At 54.3% G+C, this 26,724-nt stretch overlaps 1 protein-coding gene across 11 annotated transcripts; it reads left to right on the forward strand.

Annotated features, from left to right (window-relative positions):
• The first annotated feature begins 702 nt into the window (after window positions 1–702).
• Window positions 703–22,781, forward strand: TYK2 (tyrosine kinase 2). Of its 11 annotated transcripts, none has more exons than XM_049097676.1 (26): window positions 703–846; window positions 1,304–1,492; window positions 1,648–1,828; window positions 2,053–2,268; window positions 7,022–7,145; window positions 7,483–7,630; window positions 7,952–8,115; window positions 9,600–9,960; window positions 10,853–11,053; window positions 11,137–11,294; window positions 13,204–13,312; window positions 13,403–13,592; window positions 13,678–13,781; window positions 13,895–14,077; window positions 14,162–14,249; window positions 15,152–15,279; window positions 16,165–16,300; window positions 16,385–16,539; window positions 17,275–17,425; window positions 18,091–18,188; window positions 18,467–18,659; window positions 18,973–19,091; window positions 19,388–19,560; window positions 19,777–19,894; window positions 21,177–21,287; window positions 21,373–22,781. In XM_049097676.1, the coding sequence occupies exons 4-26, from the start codon at window positions 2,073–2,075 to the stop codon at window positions 21,505–21,507; spliced, it is 3,543 nt and encodes a 1,180-aa protein (XP_048953633.1). In that variant the 5' UTR covers window positions 703–846; window positions 1,304–1,492; window positions 1,648–1,828; window positions 2,053–2,072; the 3' UTR covers window positions 21,508–22,781. The 11 variants fall into 11 exon arrangements, with proteins under 11 accessions (XP_048953633.1, XP_048953641.1, XP_048953634.1 ...); XM_049097679.1 differs by having other exon boundaries at window positions 709–817; XM_049097681.1 differs by having other exon boundaries at window positions 743–846; window positions 1,402–1,492.
• Window positions 22,782–26,724: the final 3,943 nt, after the last annotated feature.

Genomic DNA, 26,724 nt, shown 5'->3' on the forward strand with positions numbered 1-26,724 from the left:
TGAGATGTCCAAGCTGCTACTTTGCTGGCCTCAGAGGACTGGGCTGGAGGTGATCAGGAAAAGGATCTGAGCAGTTGGGCCGCAAATGCCTCCCCAGTGTCCGAGGGGGTGTCTTCATCTGGCTGGGTGGGAGGGGGTGTCTTCATCCAGCGAGGTGGGAGGGGGTGTCTTCATCCAGCGAGGTGGGAGGGGGTGTCTTCATCCAGCGAGGTGGGAGGGGGTGTCTTCATCTGGCTGGGTGGGAGGGGGTGTCTTCATCCAGCGAGGTGGGAGGGAGTGTCTTCATCCAGCGAGGTGGGAGGGGGTGTCTTCATCCAGCGAGGTGGGAGGGGGAGTCTTCATCCGGCCACATGGAGCTGGCCAGGCAAAACCAGGGAAGGGGGGCAGGACGGAATGGAGTCACATGGCTTGGGGGTTGGAAGACTGAAGGGCGCCTGGTTGCAGCCTTGATCGCCGGAGTGAGGACAAGAAGCCCGCACCAGGGCCGAAAGGCTCACTTGGGCCCGGCGCCAGCGTAAAGAATCGAGGCCGCCGCGCCGTTCCTAGGCCGCACTCTTGAACCTCACGGACGAACCCCGCATCCCCGCCCGCTGCCGCCAGCAGCCAATCGCTGACGCTGCGGCGCATCCGGGCTCCGACCCAGCCGATCGCGGTTGAGCACAGGAAAAAATGAAGCTGAGAACCAATGGGAGCGCCGCTATTGTAACGAAAGGCCCAATGGTTTCGGGCGACAGGGCTTCTTCAGGCGGCCAATGGGAGGCGGCGTCACGGCGGCGATTTGGCGGTGGCTGCCCGCGACTGCGGGGCGGGGTCCCAGGTTCGAGCCAGAGGCCCGGGGGGAAAAGGGTGAGCCTGGAACCCCCGGGAAGTCCCCTGGAGGGAAGCGGCCGGCGGGAGGTGCGCTTGGCAGGGGTGGATAGGAACACCCGCTGCCTCGTGACTGGTCGATGCCTGGTGGGTGCGCCTCGCGGCTGCCGCTCCTGCCCCCCTGCGAGCGAGGTTTCGAGGTTTTGGGGGGGTGTTTCGGGTGGGGTTGGTGCTGGCCTCCTGGGTGCAGACGTCGCTCCTACTGCAACTGCAAAGCTGGCTCTGCACCCAGCGGAGAAGGAAGGAGGAAATGGGCACCACCCCAATCCCATCCCCACAGTATTTTCTCAAATGCTAACATATAAAAATAGCGAAAACCTAACAAAGTAGCTACTGCACGCCAGACCCGAGCTGAGCGCTCTCCCTGCCTCGTCTTACTGAATCCTCCCAACGCCCCTTTGAGGGAGAGACTGCTTGCTATACGCCTACTTTCCAGACGAGGAAACACTCAGAGGGGAGCTGATTCCTGAGGAATCTGACCTTGTGCATGACGACATTCTCTTCTTCCCATCACTGTTTATCTTAAAACTGGAGATCATGGAGGCCTGAGCCCTGGGCCTGGCTCTGGAAAAGTCCCACAGCTGGATTGAGGGGAGAGTGGAAACACAACCCCTCCTAGGCGCGGGTGAGTCAGCAGGGCCTGGGGTCACTCGTTGGGGAAGATGTGGGAGGCAGGAATCTTGCCCTGCAAGAGAAAGACCATCAGGACAATGGAATCGATAGTGATGATTTTATTTTTGTTTTTGTCATATTTGTTATTTTTTTCATGCCTGCATTAAGGGCTGTGCTGTGGGGATGTCACAGCCTTCTTTGCGTGGCAATGCTCTCAGCATCTTCATTTTCCAACGGGGAAACTGAGGCCCAGTGCGGCTAAGTGACTTGCCTGAGTTGACACGGGGAGAGCCAAGATTCGTCCCCTGGTCTGTCTGACCACACGTGCCTGCCTGGTGGTTTGGGGAAGGTGGGTTCAAAGCAGGTTTTACTATTGGTGCAGCTTTGTCGAGTAAAGGGGTTCAGTGTCATTCATGACAGATCTAACAGGTGTGGATTGTATCCTAACTCCATCAAACATGTAGAAACAGGCTCAGGGAAGGGAATTGGGTGCCTAAGGTCACACAGTGAGGAGTTTCTAGAATCTTCCCCTCAGGCCTAACACCTGGGGGCTGATGGCCTATCTTTTCCCAGCCAAGCCAGCTGTCAAAAGCATGCCTCTGTGCCATTCGGGTGCCACCACCAGGGACAGCAGGCCTGATGGCGATGAAGCTCAGCCCCTGGCCACCAGGGGAGGCCTGAAGGTCCTTCTGCACTGGGCTGGCCCTGGTGGCGGGGACCCATGGGTCACCTTCAGCGAGGCCACACTGACCGCAGAGGATGTCTGCATCCACATTGCACACAAAGTCGGTGAGTCTGGGGCATCAGCCCCATGGCAGGGGTGGAGGTGCTGACAGCAGCTGGGCCTGCCCATCTATCTGTCCGTCTGTCCGCCTGTTCATTCAGCAGACATCGAGTGAACAACTACAGTGCGCCAGTCCCAAATTGCTGCCTTTGTAGAGCTTATATTCCAGTAGGAAAATCAGCAAGAAACACAATAAATAAGAAAACTGTGGCAGGGGCACCTGGGTGGCTCAGTCAGTTGGGTGTCTGCCTTCGGCTCAGGTCATGATCCCGGGGTCTTGGGATCAAGCCCCACATCAGGCTCCCTGCTCAGTGGGAAGTCTGCTTCTCCCTCTGCCCCCAACTTGTGCTCACTCACTTGCTCTTTCTTAAATAAATAAATAAAATCTTAAAGAAGAAGAAGAAGAAAACTCTGTGGGAGAGCAGAGGTAGATGATGGAGAAAAATTAAAAATTCAGGAGAGAGGGACGGCTGGGTGGCTCAGTGGTTGAGCATCTGCCTTTGGCTCAGGTCATGATCAGATTCCTGGGATCGAGTCACACATCGGGCTTCCTGCATGGACCCTCTGCCTGTGTCTCTGCCTCTCTATCTCTGTGTCTCTCATGAATAAATAAAATCTTAAAAAAGAAGAAGAAAACTATGTGGGAGAGCAGAGATAGATAATGGAGAAAAATTAAGCATTCAGGAGAGGGGCACCTGGCTGGCCCAGTTGGTAGGGCATGTGACTCGATCTCAGGGTCATGAGTTCAAGCCCCATGTTGGATGTAGAGATTGCTTAAAAAAGAATTCAGGAGATAAGGGGGAGAGCCACAGGGATATCTGGGGTGAGATGATACCTAGCAGAGGGAACAGCAGGTGCAAAGCCCTAAGGGGGGGAAGTTGCCCAGGCATAGCAAGGAGGTCCAGGTGGCTGGAGCAGAGTGAGTGAAGGGGAGACAGGAGTAAGTGAGAGCAGGGAGGCGATGGGGCAGGTTGAGCAGGACCTCAGGGAGGACTTGGGATTTTACTCCCCAGTCAGGTGGGAGCCACAGAGGACTGTGAGCAAAGGATGGATGTGACTGGACTCAGGCATCACTGATGCTGTCTGGTTGCTGTGCGGGGAAGAGACTGTGGTGGGTGAGGGTGGGAGCAGGAGACCCGGGTGGCAGTGACCTCCAGGTAGGAGTTGCAGGGAAGGTCAGCCAGGGCCAGATCTTACGGTGCCTTCAATGCCAAAGAGGAGTTTATGCTTTCTCCTGAGACCAGTAAGAACTATGGAATGGCTGAGAGAGGCTGTAGTAGAGGTTCCAAAAGTATAGTTTCTTCTTCCAGAGGAGGAGAAGGTGTGTCCGACTGGATATTGCTTATATGCCCCTTCCCCCAGGAAATCCTCTCAGGCCGCCTTCCCCACAACTGGATGGAGGCCTCATGGTGGATTGCTACCACACCTTGTACTTTCCCATTGGTAGCTGATTCTTCAGGAGCTCAGACAGGTGTCCAGCAGAAGGAGCAGTGTGTGCAAAGGTCCCAGACAGCCTAATCTGTTTGAGGAAGCAAAAGACTTGAAAACTAACTGGAGTGTCGGTTTCAAGAATTTGAAAAGGGAAGTAGCAATTGAAAGTGGAGCATAATTGCCAGAGGCCCAAGGCATAGTTACACTTTTTTTTTGTTTTGTTCTTTTAAAGATGTATTTATTTTAGTGAAGGGGGAGGGGCAGGGGGAGAGAGAGGATCCCAAGCAGATGCCCCGCTGAGCGCAAAGTCTGACATGGGGCTGCATCTCAGGACCCTGAGATTGTGACCTGAGCCTAAATCAAGAGTCACATGTTTAAAGGACTGAGCCACCCAGGCGCCCCCAGGTCATAGTTATTGTGTGCTGAGGGGGTTGGGCTTTCTCATGGGGCCGTAGGGAACCATGGAATGTTTAAGCCAGAGTGAAACAGGTAGATTGGTCCTTTAGGAAGTTGTCTCTCAAGGAGGCATTCTCCTTCTCTGGGAGGCAGTACACTTGGACACAGCAACTTTGGAAAGTGATTGGCATCATCCAATAGAGTTGAAACATACATTCCCTGAGGCCCCACAGTTCACAGTTCCAGACCTAGATATGCACTGGACACTCAGCTCATGTGTTCTAGGAGACACCATCAAGAATGTTCAGAGCTGCTTCATGTATCTTAGTTTTTGTTTGTTTGTCTTTAAAAGATTTTAATTTGGGGCAGACCCGATGGCGCAGCGGTTTAGCGCCGCCTGCAGCCCAGGGCATGATCCTGGAGACCCTGGATCGAGTCCCACGTCGGGCTCCCTGCATGGAGCCTGCTTCTCCCTCTGCCTGTGTCTCTGCCTCTCTCTCTGTCTCTATGAATAAATAAATAAAATATTTTAAAAAATCAATAAAAGATTTTAATTTATTTGAGAGAGAGAGAGAGGAAAACAAGTAAGGAATGGGTAGAGGGGGAGAGAGAGAGAGAGAAGCAGACTCCCTGCTGAGCAGGAAGCTCGATGATGATGATGATGATGATGATGATGATGTGGGGCTCAATCCCAGGACCTGGAGATCATGACCTGAACCAAAAGCAGACGCTCAACCTACTGAGTCGCCCAGTTGCCCCTGCTTCATTTATCTTAGTGAAAAACGGGAGACCATCTCAAAGTACTCTACAGGAGAATGCACAAATTACAGTAAGGGTGAATGCTGGAAAGCTATATAGTCAGGAAAAAAGGAATTTCACTGAAGTTACCCATATTGTATGAAGCTTTGTGTTTTTTAATTTTAACTTTTTTTTTTTAAGATTTTATATATTTAGGGGATCCCTGGGTGGCTCAGTGGTTCAGTGCCTGCCTTGGCCCAGGGCATGATCCTGGAGTCCCGGGATCGAGTCCCTCATCAGGCTCCCTGCATGGAGCCTGCTTCTCCCTCTGCCTGTGTCTCTGCCTCTCTCTCTCTCTCATGAATAAGTAAATAAAATCTTAAAAAAAAAAAGATTTTATATATTTATTCATGAGAGACACACATATATAAATTTATATATTTATTTATTTATTCATGGTAGGCTCCATGCAGGGAGCTGAGCTGAGGCAGGCAGGTGCTGAGCCACCCAGGCGTCCCAATTTTAACTTTTTTTTTTTACAGTAATCTCTACTTTTGGGGATCCCTGGGTGGCTCAGAAGCTTGGTGCCTGCCTTTGGCCCAGGGCGTGATCCTGGGGTCCTGGGATCAAGTCCTGCATCAGGCTCCCTACATGGAGTCTGCTTCTCCCCCTGCCTGTGTCTCTGCCTCTCTCTCTCTTTCTCTCATGAATAAATAAAATCTTTAAAAAATAATAATCTCTAATAAATTTTTTAAAATTTTTATTTATTTATGATAGTCACACATACACACACAGAGAGAGAGAGAGAGAGAGAGAGAGAGAGAGAGAGGCAGAGACACAGGCAGGAGAAGCAGGCTCCATGTACCGGGAGCCCGATGTGGGATTTGATCCCGGGTCTCCAGGATCGTGCCCTGGGCCAAAGACAGGCGCTAAACCGCTGCGCCACCCAGGGATCCCAGTAATCTCTACTTTAAACGTGGGGCTTGAACTCACAACCCTAAGATCAAGAGTCACATGCTCTACCAACTGAGCCAGCCAGGTATCCCTTGTGTGTGAAGTTTTAAAACCTGTTGTAACATGAAAAAAGAAACTGTAGAAGGACACTTATTGTGTAATACTGCATTTAGAGTTCATAACATTGAAACTAGAGGATATGGGAATAAAGTCTCATTCAGGAGTATGGTTACCTCTTTGTGGGAAGGAAGAGGAGGAGGATGTCGGCAAGGTCAAGTTTGTACTTTGGTGATGATAAATTATTCTTTTTTTTTTTAAGATTTTATTTATTTATTTATTCATGAATGACACAGAAAGAGGCAGAGATCTAGGCAGAGGGAGAAGCAGGCTCCCTGTGGGACTTGATCCCAGAACCCCGGGATCACAACCTGAGCCAAAGGCAGATGCTCAACCACTGAGCTACTCAGGTGCCCCAATGATAAATTATTCTGAATGAACTATCTTAGATAAAATTTTCAAGTGATTTGCATAAAAAGGATGCCTTGGGTGGCCGGTATAGGGAATGACAGCAAGTCTGGAGGCTGGATTAGGATTGGGCTTTGGATCTGAAGGATCCCAGAGATGGAGGAGCAGGAAGAGCAGGCCTAGTGACTGAATTGATGGGGTTTTGGGTGAAGTTGAGGACAAGAACCAAGTCATAGCTTAAAGAACCAAGCAGGCAAGTGGCAGGTTTGGGAACATGGGATGAGGTCTCTTTGGAACAAGGCACGTCTAAGGGGGCTGTGATGTCCAGGGGGAGACAGCCAGGAGGGTTGGATATTCCTCCAGGATTGGAGTTCAGAGAGAGACTAGGCACCTGCCAGCAGTCTGTAGACTTGGGTTGGTTGGTCTAAGGTAGGTTCTTGCTGCAGTAACAAGCAGCCTCCCAAATTTTCTTGGGTCGAGACAATGAAGGCTTACCTAAAATCTAATGCAGGTCAGATGATTCACCTCTGTCTTGTGGCTTTGGCACATGGCGTCTCCAACATCCGGGAGGCAGAGGAGATTGCAGGAGAGTTTATTTCCAGGCCCAGAAATCTGCATACCCCTTTTGCCAACATCCCATTGGCCAGAAACCAGTCTATGGCCCCCTCCCAGCTGCAAAGGGAGGGAGGACCTGGGAGGGGAAACAGCAGGTCTGGGGGTCGACAAGGCAGATGGCAGCAGATGCAGCCTCCTGACCTTTCTCCCCTGTTCCAGGCATTACTCCATCCTGCTTCAATCTCTTTGCTCTCTTCGATGCCGAGGCCCAGGTCTGGCTGCCTCCAAACCACATCTTGGAGGTCTCCGGAGACATGAACCTGACCCTGTACTTCCGCATGAGGTGGGTCATGGCCCCTTGGAAGCCTTGTCCGCTTTTTTTTTTTTTTTAAGATTTTATTCATTTATTCATGAGAGACAGAGAGAGAGAGAGAGAGAGAGAGATCGACACAGGCAGAGGGAGAAGCAGGCTCCATGCAAGGAGCCCGACGCAGGACTCAATCCCGGGTCTCCAGGATCACAACCTGGGCCAAAGGCAGGCGCCAAACCACTGAGCCACCCAGGGATCCCCGCCTTGTCCACTTTTATTCTGTCCCCTTGCTCCCCTGCACCCCACCTTCCTGGAGCTGGTCTGAGTCCATGCGAAGCCCCAGCTGTGACCTCTGCCTCCCCTCTTGCAGGTTTTATTTCCGGAACTGGCATGGCACAAATTCTCAGGAGCCGGCTGTGTACCGCTGTGGGCCCACAGGGACCAAGTCCTCCTCAGAACAAGCAGAGCAGGGGGTGCAGCTACTGGACCCAGCCTCCTTTGAATACCTCTTTGAGCAGGTGTGTGTAGGGCGGGGGAAGCGGGACAATTTGTGAGGGACTTAGTTGAGGAGCCCCACACCTCTCCCCAGTTCACTAAGGTAAACAGATTTCAACTCATGCCATCTCTGATCCTTTGGCTGCCTGAACCAGAGGATTCTGAGACACAGGATTGTGGGGGAGAGAGTGCTATGATCAATTAGTGATGTCTGCCACAGGCCGAGGGTTGGACATAGGAGGCACACGTGAAAATGGGGGTTCCCTCCCCTCCCCCAAGAGGACAGAGCTGGGGAGTGAACGGGTTCTCATGCCGCCCTTTCTGCCTGATTCCCCCCTCCCCAGGGCAAGCATGAGTTTGTGAATGACGTGGCGTCACTGTGGGATCTGTCGAGCGAGGAGGAGATCCACCATTTTAAGAACGAGAGTCTGGGCATGGCCTTTCTGCACCTCTGCCACCTTGCTCTCTCCCATGGCATCCCCCTGGAGAAGGTGGCCAAGAAGATCAGGTGTCTGGGGATGGGGCGGGGACAGGTACCTGGGAGCCACGGGAGGCCTCCCCTACTGCCATATCTTCCTTCAGCACTTAGCCAGTACCTGCTGTATGCTGGCGTTGAGGCCACAACGGTGAACAAGCCAGACAAAAATCACAGCCCGTCTGGAGCTCACATCTGGTGAAGGAGACAGGCATTAAACAGAATACAAAAGTGAAAGGTTCAGTGTTTCTGACGGTGATAAATGAGAAGGGGGAGCATTAAACAGGAAAGGAAGAAGGAGCATGTCAGAGAGTGAGGGGTGTACAGTTTAAAACGGGGCAGTCTGGGATTTCCTCACTGAGATAGCATTCAAATTCAAAGGTGTGAAGGAAATGAAGGTGGGAGGCTTCTGAGTGTCTGGGAGAAGAGCATTCCAGATATAGGGGACAGCCAGTGCAAAGGTCCTGAGGCCTGATGTGTGGAAGGATGTGTGGCTAGAGCAGAGTGAGCTTGGAAAATTCCACAGGATTCTAGGGAGGGAAGGACACAGGAGTATGGGGAGCTGGGAGCCAGCTGTGTGCACCGCCATTGCTGTGAGGGCATGGCAATCAGGGTACACTGCCTGCAGGAGGCAGTGGGAGAAACGGATCTTTGAGGACCAGCAGTTCTCCTTAAAGCATCCCTGATGTGTTATACTCTGAAAGACTCGGGCTGGGACAGTCAAGTCCAGGGTGCTGGTACCCTCTCTAGCCTGGATGTCAGAGAATGCTTCCTGGGGAGGTGACATTTCTGCTAAGACCTGAAGGTTGAGTCAGCTTTATCCAGATGGAGACTACGTTTTTGGGGGGACCTGAATTTGGAATACCAGGGCCGGAGAGCCAGAGTCGACCAGGCTCTAGTCAGGGGGCTGTAGGGAGCCCAAGGAAAATTGGAAGTGGGGTTAAGAGGCAGGTAATACCTTGAGTTTTAGGATCCCTCTGGTCAAGGGGTAGGAGAGAGGGCTTGGGACCGGGAGAAATCTGTTCTCTGAGCGAGATATCCTGGCGGTCAGATGCCAGACAGGCAGAGAGAAAAGGGGTGAGGGCCAGGGCTTTGTGAGGGGCAGAGGGGCCTTTTGTAGATAATCCTAACACTGGTGATAAAAGCAACAGTGACTTCTCCAGCAATAACAGCCCCCGACGGTCACGTAGTCCTGCCAGTCGGCAGCCCTGATTATCTCAGCCCTGGAGGTGCGCCCTCTCTGATCCCACCTTGCAGGTGAGAAGACAGGGCCCTTTAGAGCCTCAGGAAGTTGTCCCACAGCTGGAATTTTAGCCACCCTGTCTCCTCCGGATTTCTGACCCCACCCAGCCTCCCTATGCCAGACCTTTATCGTGTTCTCTTTCCACCTGCGTGACAGCCTGCCTGTTTGCTAGACGAGGCAGCTGGGGTTCGGAGAGGTTAAGCCACTTGCCCAGTGTCACCCAGCTGGGCCTGCAACCCGGGCTCCTGACCAGCCCTTCCTGGTTGCCCCCCAGCTTCAAGGACTGCATTCCACGCTCCTTCCGGCTGCAGATCCGGCGGCACAATGCGTTGACCCGGCTGCGTCTGCGGAGCATCTTCCGCAGGTTCGTGCGGGCCTTCCAGCCGGGCCACATCTCGCAGCAGGTCATCATGGTCAAATACCTGGCCACGCTCGAGCAGCTGGCGCCCCGCTTCGGCACGGAGCGCGTGCCTGTGTGCCACCTGGAGCTCCTGGCCCAGGCCGTGGGGGAGTCCTGCTACATCCGGGACAGCGGGCAGGCCCCTCCAGAGCCTGAGCTGGCCACCGGACCCCCCACTCATGAGGTGCTGGTGACAGGCACTGGTGGCATCCAGTGGCGGCCGGTACAGGCAGAGGTGAGCAGGGTGCACCTGGGCGTCCAGGTTGGGCTGGGGCTCCTGCTCTACCTCCGCCTTGGCCTCCGAGGGTGGCTGCCGTGCACCCTTCCCCCGCATGGCTCTGGGGTGTGTCTGTCTATCCCCTGGGATGGTTTTCTGGGGAGTGCCCTCCGGCTCTGTCTACCCCCTGGGGACCTCATTTCTGGGGTCTGTACCTGTGAGGATCCCCTGTCTGGTATCGAGGTGTGAGGGTCTGTATCGAGGTGTGAGGGTCCGGCTCTTCCTCTCTTTCTCCCTGAGGTTCTGGCTTCTGGCATGTGTATCCCTTGGGGGAGGGTCCCCATTCCATCTATGATACTGGTGCTCAAAGGAGGGTGCCTGAGGGGTATCCCTGGCCTCTCCGGCTCCTGCCTCTCCCCGCAGAGAGAATGTGTAGGAGACTAAACAGGCAGAACCTTGGGATGCCTGGGTGGCTCAGCGGTTGAGCGTCTGCCTTCAGCCCAGGGCGTGATCCTGAGGTCGTGGGATCGAGTCCCATGTCGGGTTCCCCGCAGGGAGCCTGCTTCTCCCTCTGCCTGTGTCTCTGCCTCTCTTTCTCTGTGTCTCTCATGCATAAATAGATAAAATCTTTAAAAATAAAAAAATAATAAAATAAAAAGATTTTATCTATGAGAGAGAGAGAGAGAGAGAGAGAGAGAGAGAGGCAGAGACACAGGCAGAGGGAGAAGCAGGCTCCCTGCGGGGAACCTGACGTGGGACTCGATCTCTGATCCTGGGATCACGCCCTGAGCCGAAGGCAGATGCTCAACCGCTGAGCCACCCAGGCATCCCAATAAAATCTTTAAAAGAAAATAAAAATAAATAGGCATAACCCCGCTTCATCCATCTGCCCTATGTGCTGGGTTTCCAGAGTCCCAGAGGCGACAGCAGCAGCAGGAATCGCCATGCTGACCCATTTAGGAAGAAAACCAAGGCCGGAGAGGTGGGCGACCAGCCAGTGGACAGGCCTCAGGAAGAGCCATGGGTCTACTTCTGTGACTTCCAGGATATCACCCACGTGGTGCTCAAGGAACGCCACATCAGCATCCACTGTCAGGACAACAAGAGCCTGGTGGGGCCTGGGGCTGGGGGCCTAGCAGGGGCTGGGGGCACCTGTAGCCCGCGATGCCTGCCTGATGTCCCCCCGGCCTGCAGGAGCTGACCCTGCCTTCCCGGGCTATGGCCCTGTCCTGGGTGTCGCTGGTGGACGGCTACTTCCGCCTGACAGCCGACTCAAGCCACTACCTGTGCCATGAGGTGGCCCCTCCACGGCTAGTGATGAGCATCCAGGACGGTATCCATGGACCCTTGATGTGAGTGCTAGGAAAGGCACACAGGTGACATGGGGCGAGGGGGTGGCTGCCAGCTAGACTGTGAGCTCTAGGGACGGTGAGGCTGGAGAGAGGTGTGTGCGTGTGTTTGTGTGTATTCATATCTTTGTGTGCATTCACGGTGTGTGTGTTCACCCGTGTGTGAGAGTATACACATGTGTGCAAGCATTCATGCCTGCGTGTGTGCTCATGAGTGCGTGCCTGCATGTATGAGTATAGGTGTGTGTGCCTATGTGAGCACATGTGTGTACAAGCATGTGTGGCTGGGGTGTACATGTGTTTATACACACACGGATGTGAGTATTCACTCACACTCCGTATGTGTGCATTTATGTCAGTGTGTGCCCGTGTGGGAGTGCACGCACTTGTGTGTGTGCGTGTGTTCACCTGTGTGTGTGCATGTGTGGGAATGCATGTACTTGCATGTACATGCATGCAGACATGCACCCCAGGGGCTGTAGGGGGAGAGAGGGTGTCTGCGGTGGTGTGGGCCATGTCCTGACGGTACCTGGGTTTGGGATGGTCACCGTGCATGTCTGCATGTTTACCAGCCCCATGGCGTGTGACTGTGTATTGTGATTGCGTTTACAACTGTCCTTGTCTGTGTTTGCTGCTATGGGATGGGTGATTTTTGTGGTGCCATATGTCGCACAAAGGCTGGTGGCCATTCGCACGTACACCTGTTTGCACTCCTGCAGGTGTGTGTCTGTCCTGGTCACTATAGGTCTGTGCAATTCCGTGCAGACACGTGGAGCTAAGAATGTGCAGTGTCACGGCTTCAGGGGTCCCCAGATGTGTGTGTGGCCATCCTGCATGCTGCAGGGTCAGGACATGTGACTTAGCTTGTGTGGCCATTATACCTGTGCCTGGCTGTCCCCTGTCCTACCTGTGACACCGGGACCGGGCATCGAGGTCTGGCCCGTCTCCACGCTAGAGGAGGGTACAGTGGCCATTCCTCCTCTCGGGAGCTGTGGTGGTGCCACATCACAGCTAGGTGGGGGCCACCCGGGCAGGGGTCTGCAGGCCCCATCCACCCGAGTCCTGATGTGTCCGGACGCCCATCACCATTGGCTGGTGATGTAGAAACAGCGGACAGTGAATTCTCCTCATTCTGGAGGCTGGAAGTCTAAGTTCAAGGGGCAGACAGGTCCAGGGTTTGGTTGAGAGCCCCACCTCCGGGTCTGCAGACGGCCGGCCCCCGGCTGGTCCTCACACGGGAGGAGCGAGCGAGCTCTCCGCAGTCCTTTATATAAGGGCACTGATCCTACTCACGGGGCTTCCACCCTCTTGACTCAGTCGCTTCCTCGTTCCAGCACGTTGGCCATTAGGTTTCGGCACAGGAACTCTGGGGAGACCCAGACGTTTGGCCGATGGCTGCACGTGACCCCCCACACGTGTAGGTGTCTGGGCCCGGGTGGCTGTATCACGTGCAGTGCCTGTCTGTGCCCATGATGGTTGTCACCTCAGGGCCTGGGACATCGCTCCCCCTCTGCCGCCGTGTTACACTGGGTGAGCGGCCGTGTCTGTGATTGTTGTCCAGTAGCTGTGTGTCAGAGCAGCTGGCCAGGTGTGCTCCCGTCCCGTATCTGATGGCCGTTTCCTGTCCCTGTGTGCACGTTACCTTGTTGGTGGCGCTGCCTGACCGTTGTCACATGCGAGCATGTGCCTCTTCCCTCCTCTGCATTTTTCTGTGCACGACGGTGTTACATTGGTGTGTGTGTGTGTGTGTGTGTGTTCACACCCAGTGTCACCACGTAAATGCCTGGGTCTGACACATGTTGCAGCTAGGAGTGCTCCCCTACGGGCAGGTTTTGTGTGTCCTTCCTGGTTGCCAGGCGTGGGTCCAGTGGGACCCCCAGCTTCCCCGACAGCGCCCCCTTGTCCCCTACAGGGAGCCCTTTGTGCTGGCCAAGCTGCGGTCTGAGGATGGCCTCTACCTCATCCACTGGAGCACCAGCCACCTCAACCGCCTCATCCTGACGGTGGCCCAGCGGGACCAGGTGGGCCTGGGGCGGGGGTCCTGGGCTGGGGCTGGCCGTGCTCCCTGCCTGGACCCCTGCTCACCGCCCCCCTGCCCTGCCACCCTCCAGAGCCCGGGCACACAGCGCTTGCACCTGCGTAAATTCCCCATTGAGCTGCAGGCCGGGGTCTTCAGGCTGGAGGGCTGGGACCGGTCCTTCCCCAGCGTGCGGGAGCTGCGAGCCGCCCTGCAGGGCTGCTCCCTGCGCGCCGGGGATGACTGCTTCTCCCTGCGCCGCTGCTGCCTGCCTCGGCCCGGAGGTAGGCCACGGGGGCCGAGGCTGGGGGCGGCACCTCCCCCGCCCCACCCCTCTGCCAGCCCCAGGGATGTTACTTCAATCCCCAGAGATCTCCAACCTCATCATTATGCGGGGGCCCCGGGCTGTCACAAGTCCACCCAACGTCAGCCAGCTCAGCTTCCACCGGATCTGCCAGGCTGATGTCACCCAGGTGTGTTCTCTGGGCCCGGGGGGGGGGGGGGGGGGGGGCAGGGAAGGGGCGCAACGGGGGCGGGGGCAGCTCTGAGGGCTCGTCCAGAGACGCTCCGTGCTCTGGTCCTCCAGCTGTCCCACCTGGGCCAAGGCACGAGGACCAATGTGTATGAGGGCGTGTTACGAGTGGGGGCAAGAGCCCCCAAGGAGGGCGCGGCGGACGGTGAGGACCCCCCCACACCCAGTGAGGACTCTGGGCTGGAGCTCCGAGTGGTACTCAAGGTGCTAGACCCTAGTCACCACGACATCGCCCTGGTGAGTGAGCACAGCCAGGGGCCAGGTGGAAGGACGGGGGGGGGGCCGGGGGCCGTGGCCACCTGACCTGCCCCATCCCCACAGGCCTTCTACGAGACAGCCAGCCTCATGAGCCAGGTCTCCCATGTGCACCTGGCCTTCGTACACGGCATCTGCGTGTATGGCTCTGAGAGTGAGTGAGCCCCACCACGCCCACCCCCGTTTGCAGACCACCCCCCACTTATACCCACACCCGGGTGGTACCCCAACCCTCAGCCTGTGTCCTCATCCCGGACTGCATGCTCCACCTTGACCTATACCATGATCCCTGACTACACACCTCGATCTCTGACTCCTTGACCTTCAACCTATACCCCAACCGCTGATTGTATTCCAACACCCACCTTGCGTCCCTACCTGAATACACCTTGACTCTTAACCTCCACCCTAACCCTTGACCTACACCCTGACTCTTGGCTGTCTCCTTCTCTCCATCGACCACCTAACACCTCTACTACCCATCCTCTGTCTACCCTCTGACCCCCACTGGCATGCTAGGGCTGTTGGGCACCCCAGTCCTCCCAGATCTCAGCCCCTGCTTCACTTTACTGCTCTATGCTTACTCTGCATGTACCTCAAAACTTCTTGTCCCAGGTGACCCCCACCAGTAGTCCTCAGGTCCTCAATCCCGTGTCCACCTCTTGCTTTCCCTCCAGCACTGGTCTACACCGCAGGAGCACCCAAAGCCTGTGGGATCCTCTCACCACTTATGTCCCAGCCTCAAGCTCCGCACCTCCACTGTCTCCACCCACCCCTAGTTCCCCCGTCGCATCTTCCCCTTTGTCATGTACATGTCAGCTTTCTCCAGCCCTAGCCTGGACTCAAATGCCAGCATACACCTCTGCCTCACTCTGCACCCACCTTGCCTACACTCTGTCCTGCATTTCCTTTCACCCCAGGGTCACTTGCAAGCTGCCCCCCACATCTCTGCCCCAGCACCTTCCCCACCCACAGTCTCCAGCCCCATGTCCTGTCCCTGGTGTCCTGGAGGGCAGAGGCAGGTGGGCAGCCTCTGCAGTGGCTGGGCCTTTGCAGACATCATGGTGACAGAGTACGTGGAGCACGGGCCCCTGGACGTGTGGCTGCGGCGAGAGAAGGGCCATGTGCCCGTGGCCTGGAAGGTGGCAGTGGCCCAACAGCTGGCCAGCGCCCTCAGCTACCTGGTGCGTGGCCTGCAGGTGGGGCCTGGGTGGGTGGGGAGCGCCAGGCTGGCCTCAGCATGGGGTGTGGAGGCCTCAACACATTAATCTAGACGCTGGCACCGGGGATCTTTCCACGAACCTCTTCTGCTTATATACCGCTGTGGCTCCCATCGCCCTCAAGAGGACACCTCACCCCTCCATGTAGTGTCTGAGGTCGCAGGGGGCCTGACCTCAGCTCCTCTGTCACTCTGGCTTGCCATTCGTTCCAGCTCCTCCTGGTCCCTTCACCCCAGTTTCCAGAGCACCTCTGTGTGCCAGGCTCTGTCCTAGGCCTGAGGACACACTAGAGAACAAAACCAAAGTCTCTGTTGTTGGGGAGCGGGCATTTTAGTTGGGAGGGGCAAGCAAATAAGAACTACACTACATAGAATTTTAGAAAATAGTGACAAGTATGGGAGAAAAGCAGGGGTGGAGATAAGGAGTTGCTACAGCCTGGGGAAGAGGTGAAGTTTTAAATAGATGGGTGAGGGAAGGCCCCGCTAAGGTGACCTAGAGGGGGGGAAGGAGCCGGAGGCATCTAGGGAAGTACATCCCAGGCAGAGGGAATAGCCAGTGCAAAGGCCCCGAGGAAGGAGCTTGCCAGGCATGGTTTGAGGACAGCAGTCAGACCTGACTGAGAGCTTTGGCCACCAGCTCTGGGAGGTCAGGAAGGACCTACTGGGTACCCAGTGCTGCCCGGTCACAATGACAATGTATTTGGATCCCCATGATTGGTTTTGTTTTATTTGGCCGTGATTATATTTTTTCACATGAGCTGTCCCTTTGGAGGCCATGTGGGATGGGAGTGGGGGGCAGCATGTACAGCCCCTCCGGTGGTCACGCCCCCCACTCTCCACCCCACCACAGGAAGACAAGAGCCTGGTTCACGGTAATGTGTGTGGTCGGAACATCCTGCTGGCGCGGCTGGGGCTGGAGGAGGGCACCAGCCCCTTCATCAAGCTGAGTGACCCCGGTGTGGGCTTGGGTGCCCTTTCCAGAGAGGGTGAGGTCCCAGGCAGGGCTGGGGGTAGGGCCAGGCTTCCCCCCACTCTTTTCACCCTCAAGGACTTCTGACCCCGGTCCCCAGAGCGGATCGAGCGGATCCCCTGGATAGCCCCCGAGTGCCTGACTGGCGGAGCCAACAGCCTAACCACTGCTGCCGATAAATGGGGCTTCGGTGCTACCCTCCTGGAGATCTGCTTCGACGGGGAGGCCCCCCTGCAGGGCCGTGGCCCCTCCGAGGTATGTCTAGGGCATCCCTGGGCCCTTCCGACAAAGGGGATTGACACCTCCAAGGAGTCTAGGGGGCACATTCAGGATCCGGAGCTGCCTCCCCTCCCCTCTGGCTGTGTGACCTCATGTATATATGTGGCCTCAGCTCTCTGGGGCTCCATCCGGTTATCTGTCAGTTCTGGTAACAGTCCCCACCTCATAAGGTGTCTGTGACACATAGCAAATAGGTGATATGCTTTGGTTTTCAGCAGAGCGACCAGGGCCACAATGGGAGAACCACAGCCTGTGGGGGCGTGGGAGGACCAGAGGCCTCCCCTGAACCAGTTGAGGGCTTAGGCAAGGCTTCCCAGAGGAGGTTTTAAAGTACAGAAATGCTGCAGTGACCCAAGCTAGGAAGTGCACCCTAGGCGGAGGTCACAGCACGTACAAAGGTCCTGAGGCTCCGGTCCATTCAGGTTGCTGCTGGAGGTTCCTGGAGGCAGAGAGAGGAGGAGCCAGGGCAGGGGAGGGGAGGGCTAGTGTGAGCTGCCAGGAGCACAGCAAGAGTCAACTGGACCTGGGATGGAGCCCTGGCTCTGCGGGGGTGGCCAAGGCCACTTCCCTACGCCAAGCCTGTTGTGTCATCTGTAAAATGGGAACGACTAGAATGGGGACCTAGCCTGCTCAGGGAGCTTGACTGTGTTTTGGAGAAGGGGACTGGGGGAGGGGGAGAGCCCTGACTCCTGTGGGTTCCCTCCCTGGCAGAAAGAGTGCTTCTACCAGAAGCAGCACCTGCTTCCTCAGCCCTCCTGCCCGGAGCTGGCCACACTCATCAGCCAGTGCCTGACCTACGAACCAGCTCAGCGGCCCTCCTTCCGCACCATCCTGCGTGACCTCACTCAGCTGCAGCCCCAGAGTGAGCTCCCCCCACACCCCCACCACCATCACTGGGACCCCTGCTAGTGCCAGCATGGTGCCCCTTCGGTTTTGCACAGTGACTCATGTCATGTGTGTCAGTTTCTGATTCCCTTAAGGGCGTGCAGATGCCTATGCTCCTTTTTTTTTTTAAAGATTTTATTTATTTATTCATGAGAGACACAGAGAGAGAGAGAGGCAGACACAGACACAGGCAGAGGGAGAAGCAGGCTCCACACAGGGAGCCCGATGCAGGACCGATCCCAGGCCTTCAGGATCACGCCCCGGGCTGAAGGCGGCGCCAAACCGCCGAGCCACCAGGGCTGCCCGCCTGTGCTCTTCTTAATGTTTTATTTGGCAAGAGCCACAACTTCCTTGGACAAATTAGGCCCTTGTGATTTTTTTCTTTTTTTTTTTGGCTTTTGTTTTCTCTTGGGATGAAACACCCTTACCCAACCTAAACACCCCAGATGTCGGTTTTGATGCAGCCCATTCTGCATTTTGGACAAGTAGAATTTTCCAGCTGTTGCAAAACAAAAACAAAAACAGTTTCCTTATATTTGAGATCAGATGCTGGGGGAGCAGTGGCCCCCTCTCCAGGTCCCCAAGCGTGGGCCTGCTGGGAAAGAGGCAGGGGTCCAGTGACACCCACTGTGGCCCTCCTAGATCTTGCTGACGTCTTGGCTGTGAACCCCGACTCACCTGCATCAGACCCCACCGTCTTCCACAAGCGCTATTTGAAAAAGATCCGGGATCTGGGCGAGGTGAGGGCCCTAAGGGTCTGGGGCAGGCCCTGGGCTGTCAGAAGGCCCGCCTGCTAAATACTTGGGGTCTGAGTTTAATTCTAGAAACATGAGTGGGGCCTGGCCTAGAAGACCCTCCACTCAAGGGAGGCCCTAAGTATTTGAACGGGAGTCCCAGCCCCCAGGGGGACCCACTAACACAGAGTAGGTGGGGCCTAGGACTTTCCAAACAGACCCCACTGGAGGTGGGGCCTGGGGAGCCCTGGTAGGGCCAACCCTCCTGCATGTCCCGGGGCCAGGGCCATTTCGGCAAGGTCAGTCTGTATTGCTACGACCCAACTAACGACGGCACTGGCGAGATGGTGGCGGTGAAGGCCATCAAGGCCGGCTGCGGCCCCCAGCTCCGCACCTGCTGGAGGAGGGAGATAGACATCCTGCGGACGCTCCATCACAAGCACATCGTCAAATACAAGGGCTGCTGTGAGGACCAAGGTGCGCGGAGCCCAGGGCCCCATTGGAACTTCTGGCTAGAGCTGCAGGCTGGGGGGCACACGAGTATGGGGGTGCCAGGGCTGCCTCCTCCCTCCCCTCCCGCTCCTTGGCCTCTGCTGGGGCCAGGATAACTGGGACGGACAGTCAACTCCCTCACCTGGGCACGTGGGGTCAGCTTTGAGGATGGGCTGCTCCGCTTGAGAACTGGACTTACTGTGGGAGGGGGCGGGTCAGAGCCCCACCCTGGGGAATCGGGAGAAGCCTCTAGCCCCTGCCTCCACTGCCCGCTTGGGCCACCCCTCTCCTGCATCAGGAGAGAAGTCGGTGCAGCTCGTCATGGAGTACGTGCCCCTGGGAAGCCTACGAGACTACCTGCCCCGGCACAGCGTCGGACTGGCCCAGCTGCTTCTCTTCGCTCAGCAGATCTGTGAGGTGGGCCAGCGGGCCTGGTGGTCCCACACAGTCTGCTCACCGCTCCCCACTCTTGGGCCGGCTCCCCAACCCAGCCTGTTTCCACCCAGCCTGTTTCCATGCCCAACAGCCCAGTCCCTCCCAATCCCCACCCTCCCTTTTGCTGGGCCACCTGCCATCCTGCCAGTACCTGCGCCTGCCTGGTCCCCACAGTCCTAACCTGCCTGCCCCCCCAACCCCCCACCTTCCAATCCTGGTTAGGAGCACTCCCCAGCCTCCATCCTGCCCCACTGATCCTGACTCGCCCCCTCCCCTAGGGCATGGCCTACCTTCACGCACAGCATTACGTGCATCGAGACCTGGCTGCCCGCAACGTGCTGCTGGACAACGACAGACTGGTCAAAATCGGGGACTTTGGCCTAGCCAAGGCTGTGCCCGAAGGCCACGAGTACTACCGCGTGCGCGAAGATGGGGACAGCCCCGTGTTCTGGTGACCAGACAGGACCCAGCTGGAGTGGGGTGTCCGGGTCATGTGGAGCAGACAGGGTGAAGGAGATAGATACTGGGGTCTCAGATGTCAGGGCCTGGTCCCAGTGAGACTGCCCCCCCCCAGGGTGGGGCCCTAACTGGGACCAGAGAGCCCCTAAGCCCCAGGTAAGGACTCCAGTCTGGTCTGGCGTGAAGCCTGAGTGCCCCATCCCCCCAGGTATGCTCCAGAGTGCCTGAAAGAGTGTAAATTCTACTATGCATCGGACGTCTGGTCCTTCGGGGTCACCCTGTACGAGCTACTGACCTACTGTGACTCCAGCCAGAGCCCCCCCTCGGTGAGACGCAGGCCCTCAGCCCCACCCCATTCGGAGGAGTTAGCCATGCAGTGGATTCCCAGCCCTCCCACTGTAGCGAGTGCTTGATCCGCCTGGGCCTCCTGGCCCCGGTATGTAAACTGCCCACTTGCAGGGTAGGGGGCTTTGATTGTATAGAAGCCACTCAAATAGAAACAGCTTGTTCAACTGCTGCAGACTGGGAGGCACAGCTTGACTTCGATCCTCAGATGTCACCAGGAGACCCATTCTTCTCCATCCCCGCTCAGCTGTGCTCTGTGGCAGCATCTCTCAGCCCCGCCCCTTGTGGGAACGCGGTTCCCTAGCGGTTCAGGCGCACCGGCTCCCAGCTGAGGGGGTCTCTTTTCTCCCCCACCCCACCCACGCATGATTGAGGGCATTCTGATTGGCCAGCTTGCCGCCTGTGTCCGTCACGGAGCCAATCACTGGGTAGCCATGAGCCACGCTCGTTGGCCAAGCCAGGGCTGGGGGAGGAGCCAAGGCTAGGCTGGAGGTTTATTTTCTTTTTTATTTTTTTTTATTTTTTTTATTTTTTTTAATTTTTATTTATGATAGTCATAGAGAGAGAGAGAGAGAGAATGAGGCAGAGACACAGGCAGAGGGAGAAGCAGGCTCCATGCACCGGGAGCCCGACGTGGGATTCGATCCCTGGTCTCCAGGATCGGGCCCTGGGCCAAAGGCAGGCGCCAAACCGCTGCGCCACCCAGGGATCCCTGGAGGTTTATTTTCCAGAGCAAATCAGAGCATAAGGTGTGGAGGGGTGGGGGAGTTGGTGGGAAAGGTTTCTGGACCGATAAAAACGGTTTGTTGAGAGGCTTTAATAGCAAACCCCAGTTTCAGACTTACTCTATGAATATTAGTTACCCAGCTTCACAGTAACTCCGTGGTAGGTGTTGCTACCCCATTTTACAGGTGAGTAAACCGAGGCCCACAGAGATTAAGTCATAAATCTAAAGTTCTTTTTTTTTTTTCTTCAAAAGATTATTCATGAGAGACACACACAGAGAGAGGCAGAGACACAGGCAGAGTGAGAAGCAGGCTCCCCATGGGGAACCCAATGCAGGACTCGATCCCAGGACCCCAGGATTATAGCCTGAGCAGAAGGCAGATGCTCAACCACTGAGCCAACCAGGAGTCCCATAAATCTAAAGTTATGCACCAAGAAGTGGTAGAGACAGGACCAAAACCCCTTGTTCCTGCAGGTTCCTGACCTCTACCCAGGTAGACCTGCCTCCTGAAAAGAGCTTGTCTTGTTTTTATGTAGAAATTCATCGAGCTCATAGGCCTCACCCAGGGGCAGATGACGGTGCTGAGGCTCACAGAGCTGCTGGAACGAGGGGAGAGGCTGCCCCGGCCAGAGAAATGTCCTTATGAGGTGAGACCTCCCTCCCCCTTTTCATCTCCCCGCTGTTGGACTGCAGAGAGAGCAGCCACCACAGTTCCAGTGTCTTCCTGCCCAGATCTATCTCCTCATGAAGAACTGCTGGGAGGCAGAAGCTTCATTCCGCCCCACCTTCCAGAACCTCATACCCATTCTCAAGACGGTCCAGGAGAAATACCAAGGCCAGGCCGCCTCAGTGTTCAATGTCTGCTGAAGCCTACCTGCAGCTCCCAGGGGGACTGGAGCAGGATGCCCCCCTCCCCTGCCCCGAGGGCCTCCTCATCCCCCAAGGAACCAAGAGGGAGATGCTGGGCCTCACCACTCCCCGTGCCTTCAGTCTGGAGACCCCACATCTGTGAACTGACTTTCCTCCTGTCTTCGTCCCCTTGGGTTGCCATAACAATACGACAGATGGGGTGGCTTATAGACAGAAATTTATTTCTCACGGTTCTGGAGGCTGGGAAGACCAAGAGCAAGGCGCCAGCGTAGTCACGTGTTGGTGAAGGCTGTCTTCTTGGTTCATAGCCCACACCTTCTGGCCGTGTCCTCCCAGGGTGGGAGGGGGCTGGGGATCTTTCTGGAGTCCTTTTATACAGACACTTATGAAGGCTCCACCCTCATGATCTAGCACCTGCCAAAGGCCCACCTCCTAATACCATCACATCAGGTATTAGGATTTCAGTGGAGGAATTTTTGAGCAGAAGGGCACCTGTGGGGCTCAGTCGGTTAAGTGTCTGCATTCAGCTCAGGTCATGATCCCAGGATCCTGGGATTGGCTCTGCATCAGGCTCCTTGCTCAGCAGGGAGTCTGCTTCTCCCTCTCTGTCTCCCTCTGCCCCTCCCCCTCCTCATTCTCTCCCCCTCTCTCCCTCAAATAAATAAATAAAATCTAAAAAAAAAAAAAGAACTTTGAAGGGATGCAAACCTTCAAACTGTAGTGCCTTCCACAATATGAGCCTGAGAGGCCCAAGATAAGCAAGGACCTAATCAGGCCCTTTAATCCCATCTTTCTGCCTCCCCCTCCAGCTCCTACCCGTAGGGCCCACCATTTCCATTAGCTGGTAATAAACTCATATTTTCTCCGCTGGGGGCTGTGATCCTGTTCAGCAAGCGTTTGCTTTCCTGGGGATAGCACCTAGAGCAAGATACTGCAGAAGAAGCCAGGCTGAACTCTTCAACCTTTGCTCACCCCTGAATCACCAGCTAGCGGGCCAGTACCAGAAGACTCTCAGTGACTACTTCCTCAACGAAGGATGGAGGACTTGGGCAGGGGGACACCACGTAGTGACTGAATCTTGCCAGGTTCACCCTTTCCTCCCTGTGTGACTTCAAGCCAATGGCTTTCCCACACCTTAGTTCTCAACTATGAAGTGGTCATGCTTGCTACCTCAGAGGACTAATGTAAATAGCTCAAGAGGGCCTTTGTGCGAAGCTTAGCAGGAAGACATGCAAACAATGTACTTAGTAAACATTTTATACTATTGTTAATCCGGTATTTGCCAAAGCGTTTTTTTTTTTTTTAAAGGAAATGATTTAATTTTTGCTTTTATTCTTAAGATTTATTTATTTGAGGGAGGGAGGAAGGAAGGGCAGAGGCAGAGGGAGAGAGAATCCCAAGTGGATCCCACATGGAGCCCGACATGGGGCTTGATTTCGAGACCCTGAGATCAGGACCTGGGCCGAAACCAAGAGTCAGACTGAACTCACTGCACCACCCAGGTGCCCCTGTCAAACCGCTTTTACTAAATAGGTGTCGTGGAGGCAGGATGTGTGTCAGCCACATTGTGAAAGGCAGTGAAATATTTTTCTTTCTCTTTGGATTTCTCAAGACCTTGTGCATTGCAGCTCCCTTTATCTAGATAATTCCACACTGATGTATTTGCTATTTACTTTTTATTTATTTTTTATTTTTTTATTTTTTTAAAATATTTTATTTATTTATTCATAGAGATTCAGAGAGAGAGAGAGAGGCAGAGACACAGGCAGAGGGAGAAGCAGGCTCCATGCAGGGAGCCCGACGTGGGATTCGATCCCGGGTCTCCAGGATCGCGCCCTGGGCCAAAGGCAGGCGCCAAACCGCCGCGCCACCCAGGGATCCCTACTTTTTATTTTTTTAAGATTTTATTTATTTATTCATGAGAGACACACACACACAGAGAGGCACAGGCAGAGGGAGAAGCAGGCTCCATGCAGGGAGCCTGATGTGGGACTCGATTCCAGGACCCCGGGATCACACCCTGGGCCGAAGGCAGGTGCTCAACCACTGAGCCACCCAGGCATCCCTGCTATTTACTTTTTTTTAAAGATTTTATTTATTTATTCATAGAGACAGAGAGAGAGAGAGAGAGAGGCAGAGACACAGGCAGAGGGAGAAGCAGGCATCATACAGAGAGCCTGACGTGGGACTGGATCCAGGGTCTCCAGGATCACGCCCTGAGCTGCAGGCGGCGCTAAACTGCTGCGCCACCGGGGCTGCCTATTTACTTTTTAGAACAGTTCTCATATTAAATATGCATTATAATTATAAACTGGTGGAGGGTGGGTAATATTGACATAAGCAGTGAAATATCTTATTAGCCACTACTGTTATCTCCCTGAAGGCAACGAATGTCACCGGTTTCCTGTTTTTGCTTCCAGAGACACCTCATCCAGATATAAGGAAATCTGTAAACATACTATATTTTCTCATCTTTTTTTTTTTTTTTTATGATAGTCACAGAGAGAGAGAGAGGCAGAGACACAGGCAGAGGGAGAAGCAGGCTCCATGCACCGGGAGCCCGACGTGGGATTCGATCCCGGGTCTCCAGGATCGCGCCCTGGGGCAAAGGCAGGCGCCAAACCGCTGCGCCACCCAGGGATCCCTATATTTTCTCATCTTTTGCAAAAATAGTAGCATGTGGAGCACCTGGCTAGCTCAGTAGGCGGGATATGTGGCTCTTAATCTTGAGGTTATGAATTCAGCCCCACGTGGCATAGAACCTACTTAAACTTTTTTTTTTTTTTAATAGCACCATGTGCCACTATACAGAACTCTTCCTCATCTGACAGGTAATTTTGAGATGGTCTCACATATCCAGGCCTATAGTGTTTCCTTGTTCTAGTATATGGTGGTTTACCCAGGTTCAAGAGTATCTGTAGCACAAATTCTCAATGGGAATAGATGCTTGCAGGAACAGGCCTGGTAATTGCCCACCTGGTAAAAGATGTTGCCCCAAGAATATATTTTGATATTGGATAGGGCAGTCTCTTTCCAAAATTATCCTGCTTATTCTTGCGGCGCTGCGGGGGGCTCAGTCCATTAAGCATCTGACTCTTAGTTGTGGCTCAGTTCAGAATCTCAGGGTCATGATATCTCAGGGTTGTCAGATCAAGCCCCACTTCAGGCTCTGTGCTCAGTGGGGTATCTGCATGAAGACCCTCTCCCTCTGCCCCTCCCCTTACTCTCTCTCTTTCTCAAATAAATAAATCTTTTTTTTTAAGATTTTATTTATTTCTTCATGAGAGATACAGAGAGAGAGAGAGAGAGAGAGAAGCAGAGATACAAGCAGAGGCAGAAGCAGGCTCCATGCAGGGAGCCTGATGTGGGACTCGATCTCGGGACTCCAGGATCACGCCCTGGGCCAAAGGCAGGCGCTAAACCGCTGAGCCACCCAGGGATCCCCCTAAATAAATCTTTTTAAAAAATGATCTTGGGATGCCTGGATGGCTCAATGGTTGAGCGTCTGCCTTTGGCTCAGGGTGTGATCCCAAGGTCCTGGGATTGAGTCCCACATCATGCTCCTTGCAGGGAGCCTGCTTCTCCTCCTTCTTCCTATGTTTCTGCCTCTCTCTGTGTCTCTCATGAATAAATAAAATCTTAAAAAATATATATGCTCTTGCTGGGCGCCTGAGTGGTTCAGTGGTTGAGCATCTTCCTCTGGCTCAGGTTGTGATCCCAGGGTCCTGGGTTTGAGTCCTGCATCAGGTTCCCCACAGGAAGCCTGCTTCTTCCTCTGCCTATGTCTCTGTCTCTCATTAATAAATAATAACACCTTTTTTTTTAAGAAATGATCATGCTTATTCTTGTGTAGCTACTTATTTAAAAATATATATGGACCATTTACAGCATATGCAAAACAGGGAATTATAATGTAACAAACCTGAACTTAACAGCCAACACGAGCAGTTTCTGATACCCATTGCCAGTCTAGTTTCAGCTCTACCCCATCCCTACCCCAGCCACTGGAGACTTTTGAAGCAAATCGCAGACATCATTTCACCTGTATGCATCTTGAAGAGACAGACCACAAACAGTACTGTCATTATCACACCTAAAAAGCTTCAAAATAATTCCTCAATATTTTTGTGTAGCCTGTAGGTGTTTGGATTCCCCCAATGATTTCTTAAATATTTAGTGTTTGTTTACAGTTGGTTCCAATAAAAATGCAAACAAGGCCCATGGTCCTGCAGTGGATTAAGGGCACCCTCCTTGAAGTTCTAGGCTCCTCTTTTCTTTTTTTCCCCCTTGCAATACATCCCTGGATGGCGCAGCGGTTTGGCGCCTGCCTTTGGCCCAGGACGCGATCCTGGAGACCAGGGATCGAATCCCACATCGGGCTCCCGGTGCATGGAGCCTGCTTCTCCCTCTGCCTGTGCCTCTGCCTCTTTCTCTCTCTCTCTCTGTGACTATCATAAATAAATAAATTAAAAACAAAAAAAAAGATACTGGATTGTTCGTCCTGTAGGGATTCTCAGTCCCATGTCACCCCTGTGGTGTAGTTTAACATGTTCCTCTGTCCTCACCTTGACCAACCAATGGTCAGGTTCAGTTTCCATTTCTTGGGTAGACTTTTACAAAAGGCATTGTGCCTTCTCAGCAGGAGGCACTCGAAGTCAGCTTGTCGCTCCTTTTGAGACTCAAGCAGCCACTCAGATCCATCAAGGATCCAGTTTTTATTTTCCAACATTTTTGTACTGAAGCATTGTTAAGGGGCGCCTGGGTGGTTCAGTCAGTTAAGCATCTGACTCGATTTCAGCTCAGGTCATGATCTCAGGGTCATGAGATGGAGCCCCATGTCCAGCTCCACACTGAGTGTTGAGCTTACTTGTCCATCTCCCTCTGCTCCTCCCTTCCACTCATGTGCGCATGCACTTGTTGCTCGCTCTTAAATAAATAAAACCTTAAAATAAAAAGTTAGAAGAGCAATACAGTGAATACCTTTAGCTTCCATAATTACCTGAATTGCCAAATTTACCTGCTTAAATGTGCTTGATCATACTGGATCTATCCATTCCTCTATTCATCCAGCAATCCATCTCATGTCTTGGATACAAATCAAAATAAGCATATGTCTTTTATTTTTCTGTGGTAAAATAAACAAAATATAACTCTTGGGGTGCTTGGGTGGCTCAGTTGGTTAAGAGCCTGCCTTCAGGGCAGCCCAGGTGGCTC

This window comes from Canis lupus, chromosome 20 (genome assembly GCF_003254725.2).
Source record: "Canis lupus dingo isolate Sandy chromosome 20, ASM325472v2, whole genome shotgun sequence".
In the NCBI taxonomy this organism is placed as follows: Eukaryota; Metazoa; Chordata; class Mammalia; order Carnivora; family Canidae; genus Canis; species Canis lupus.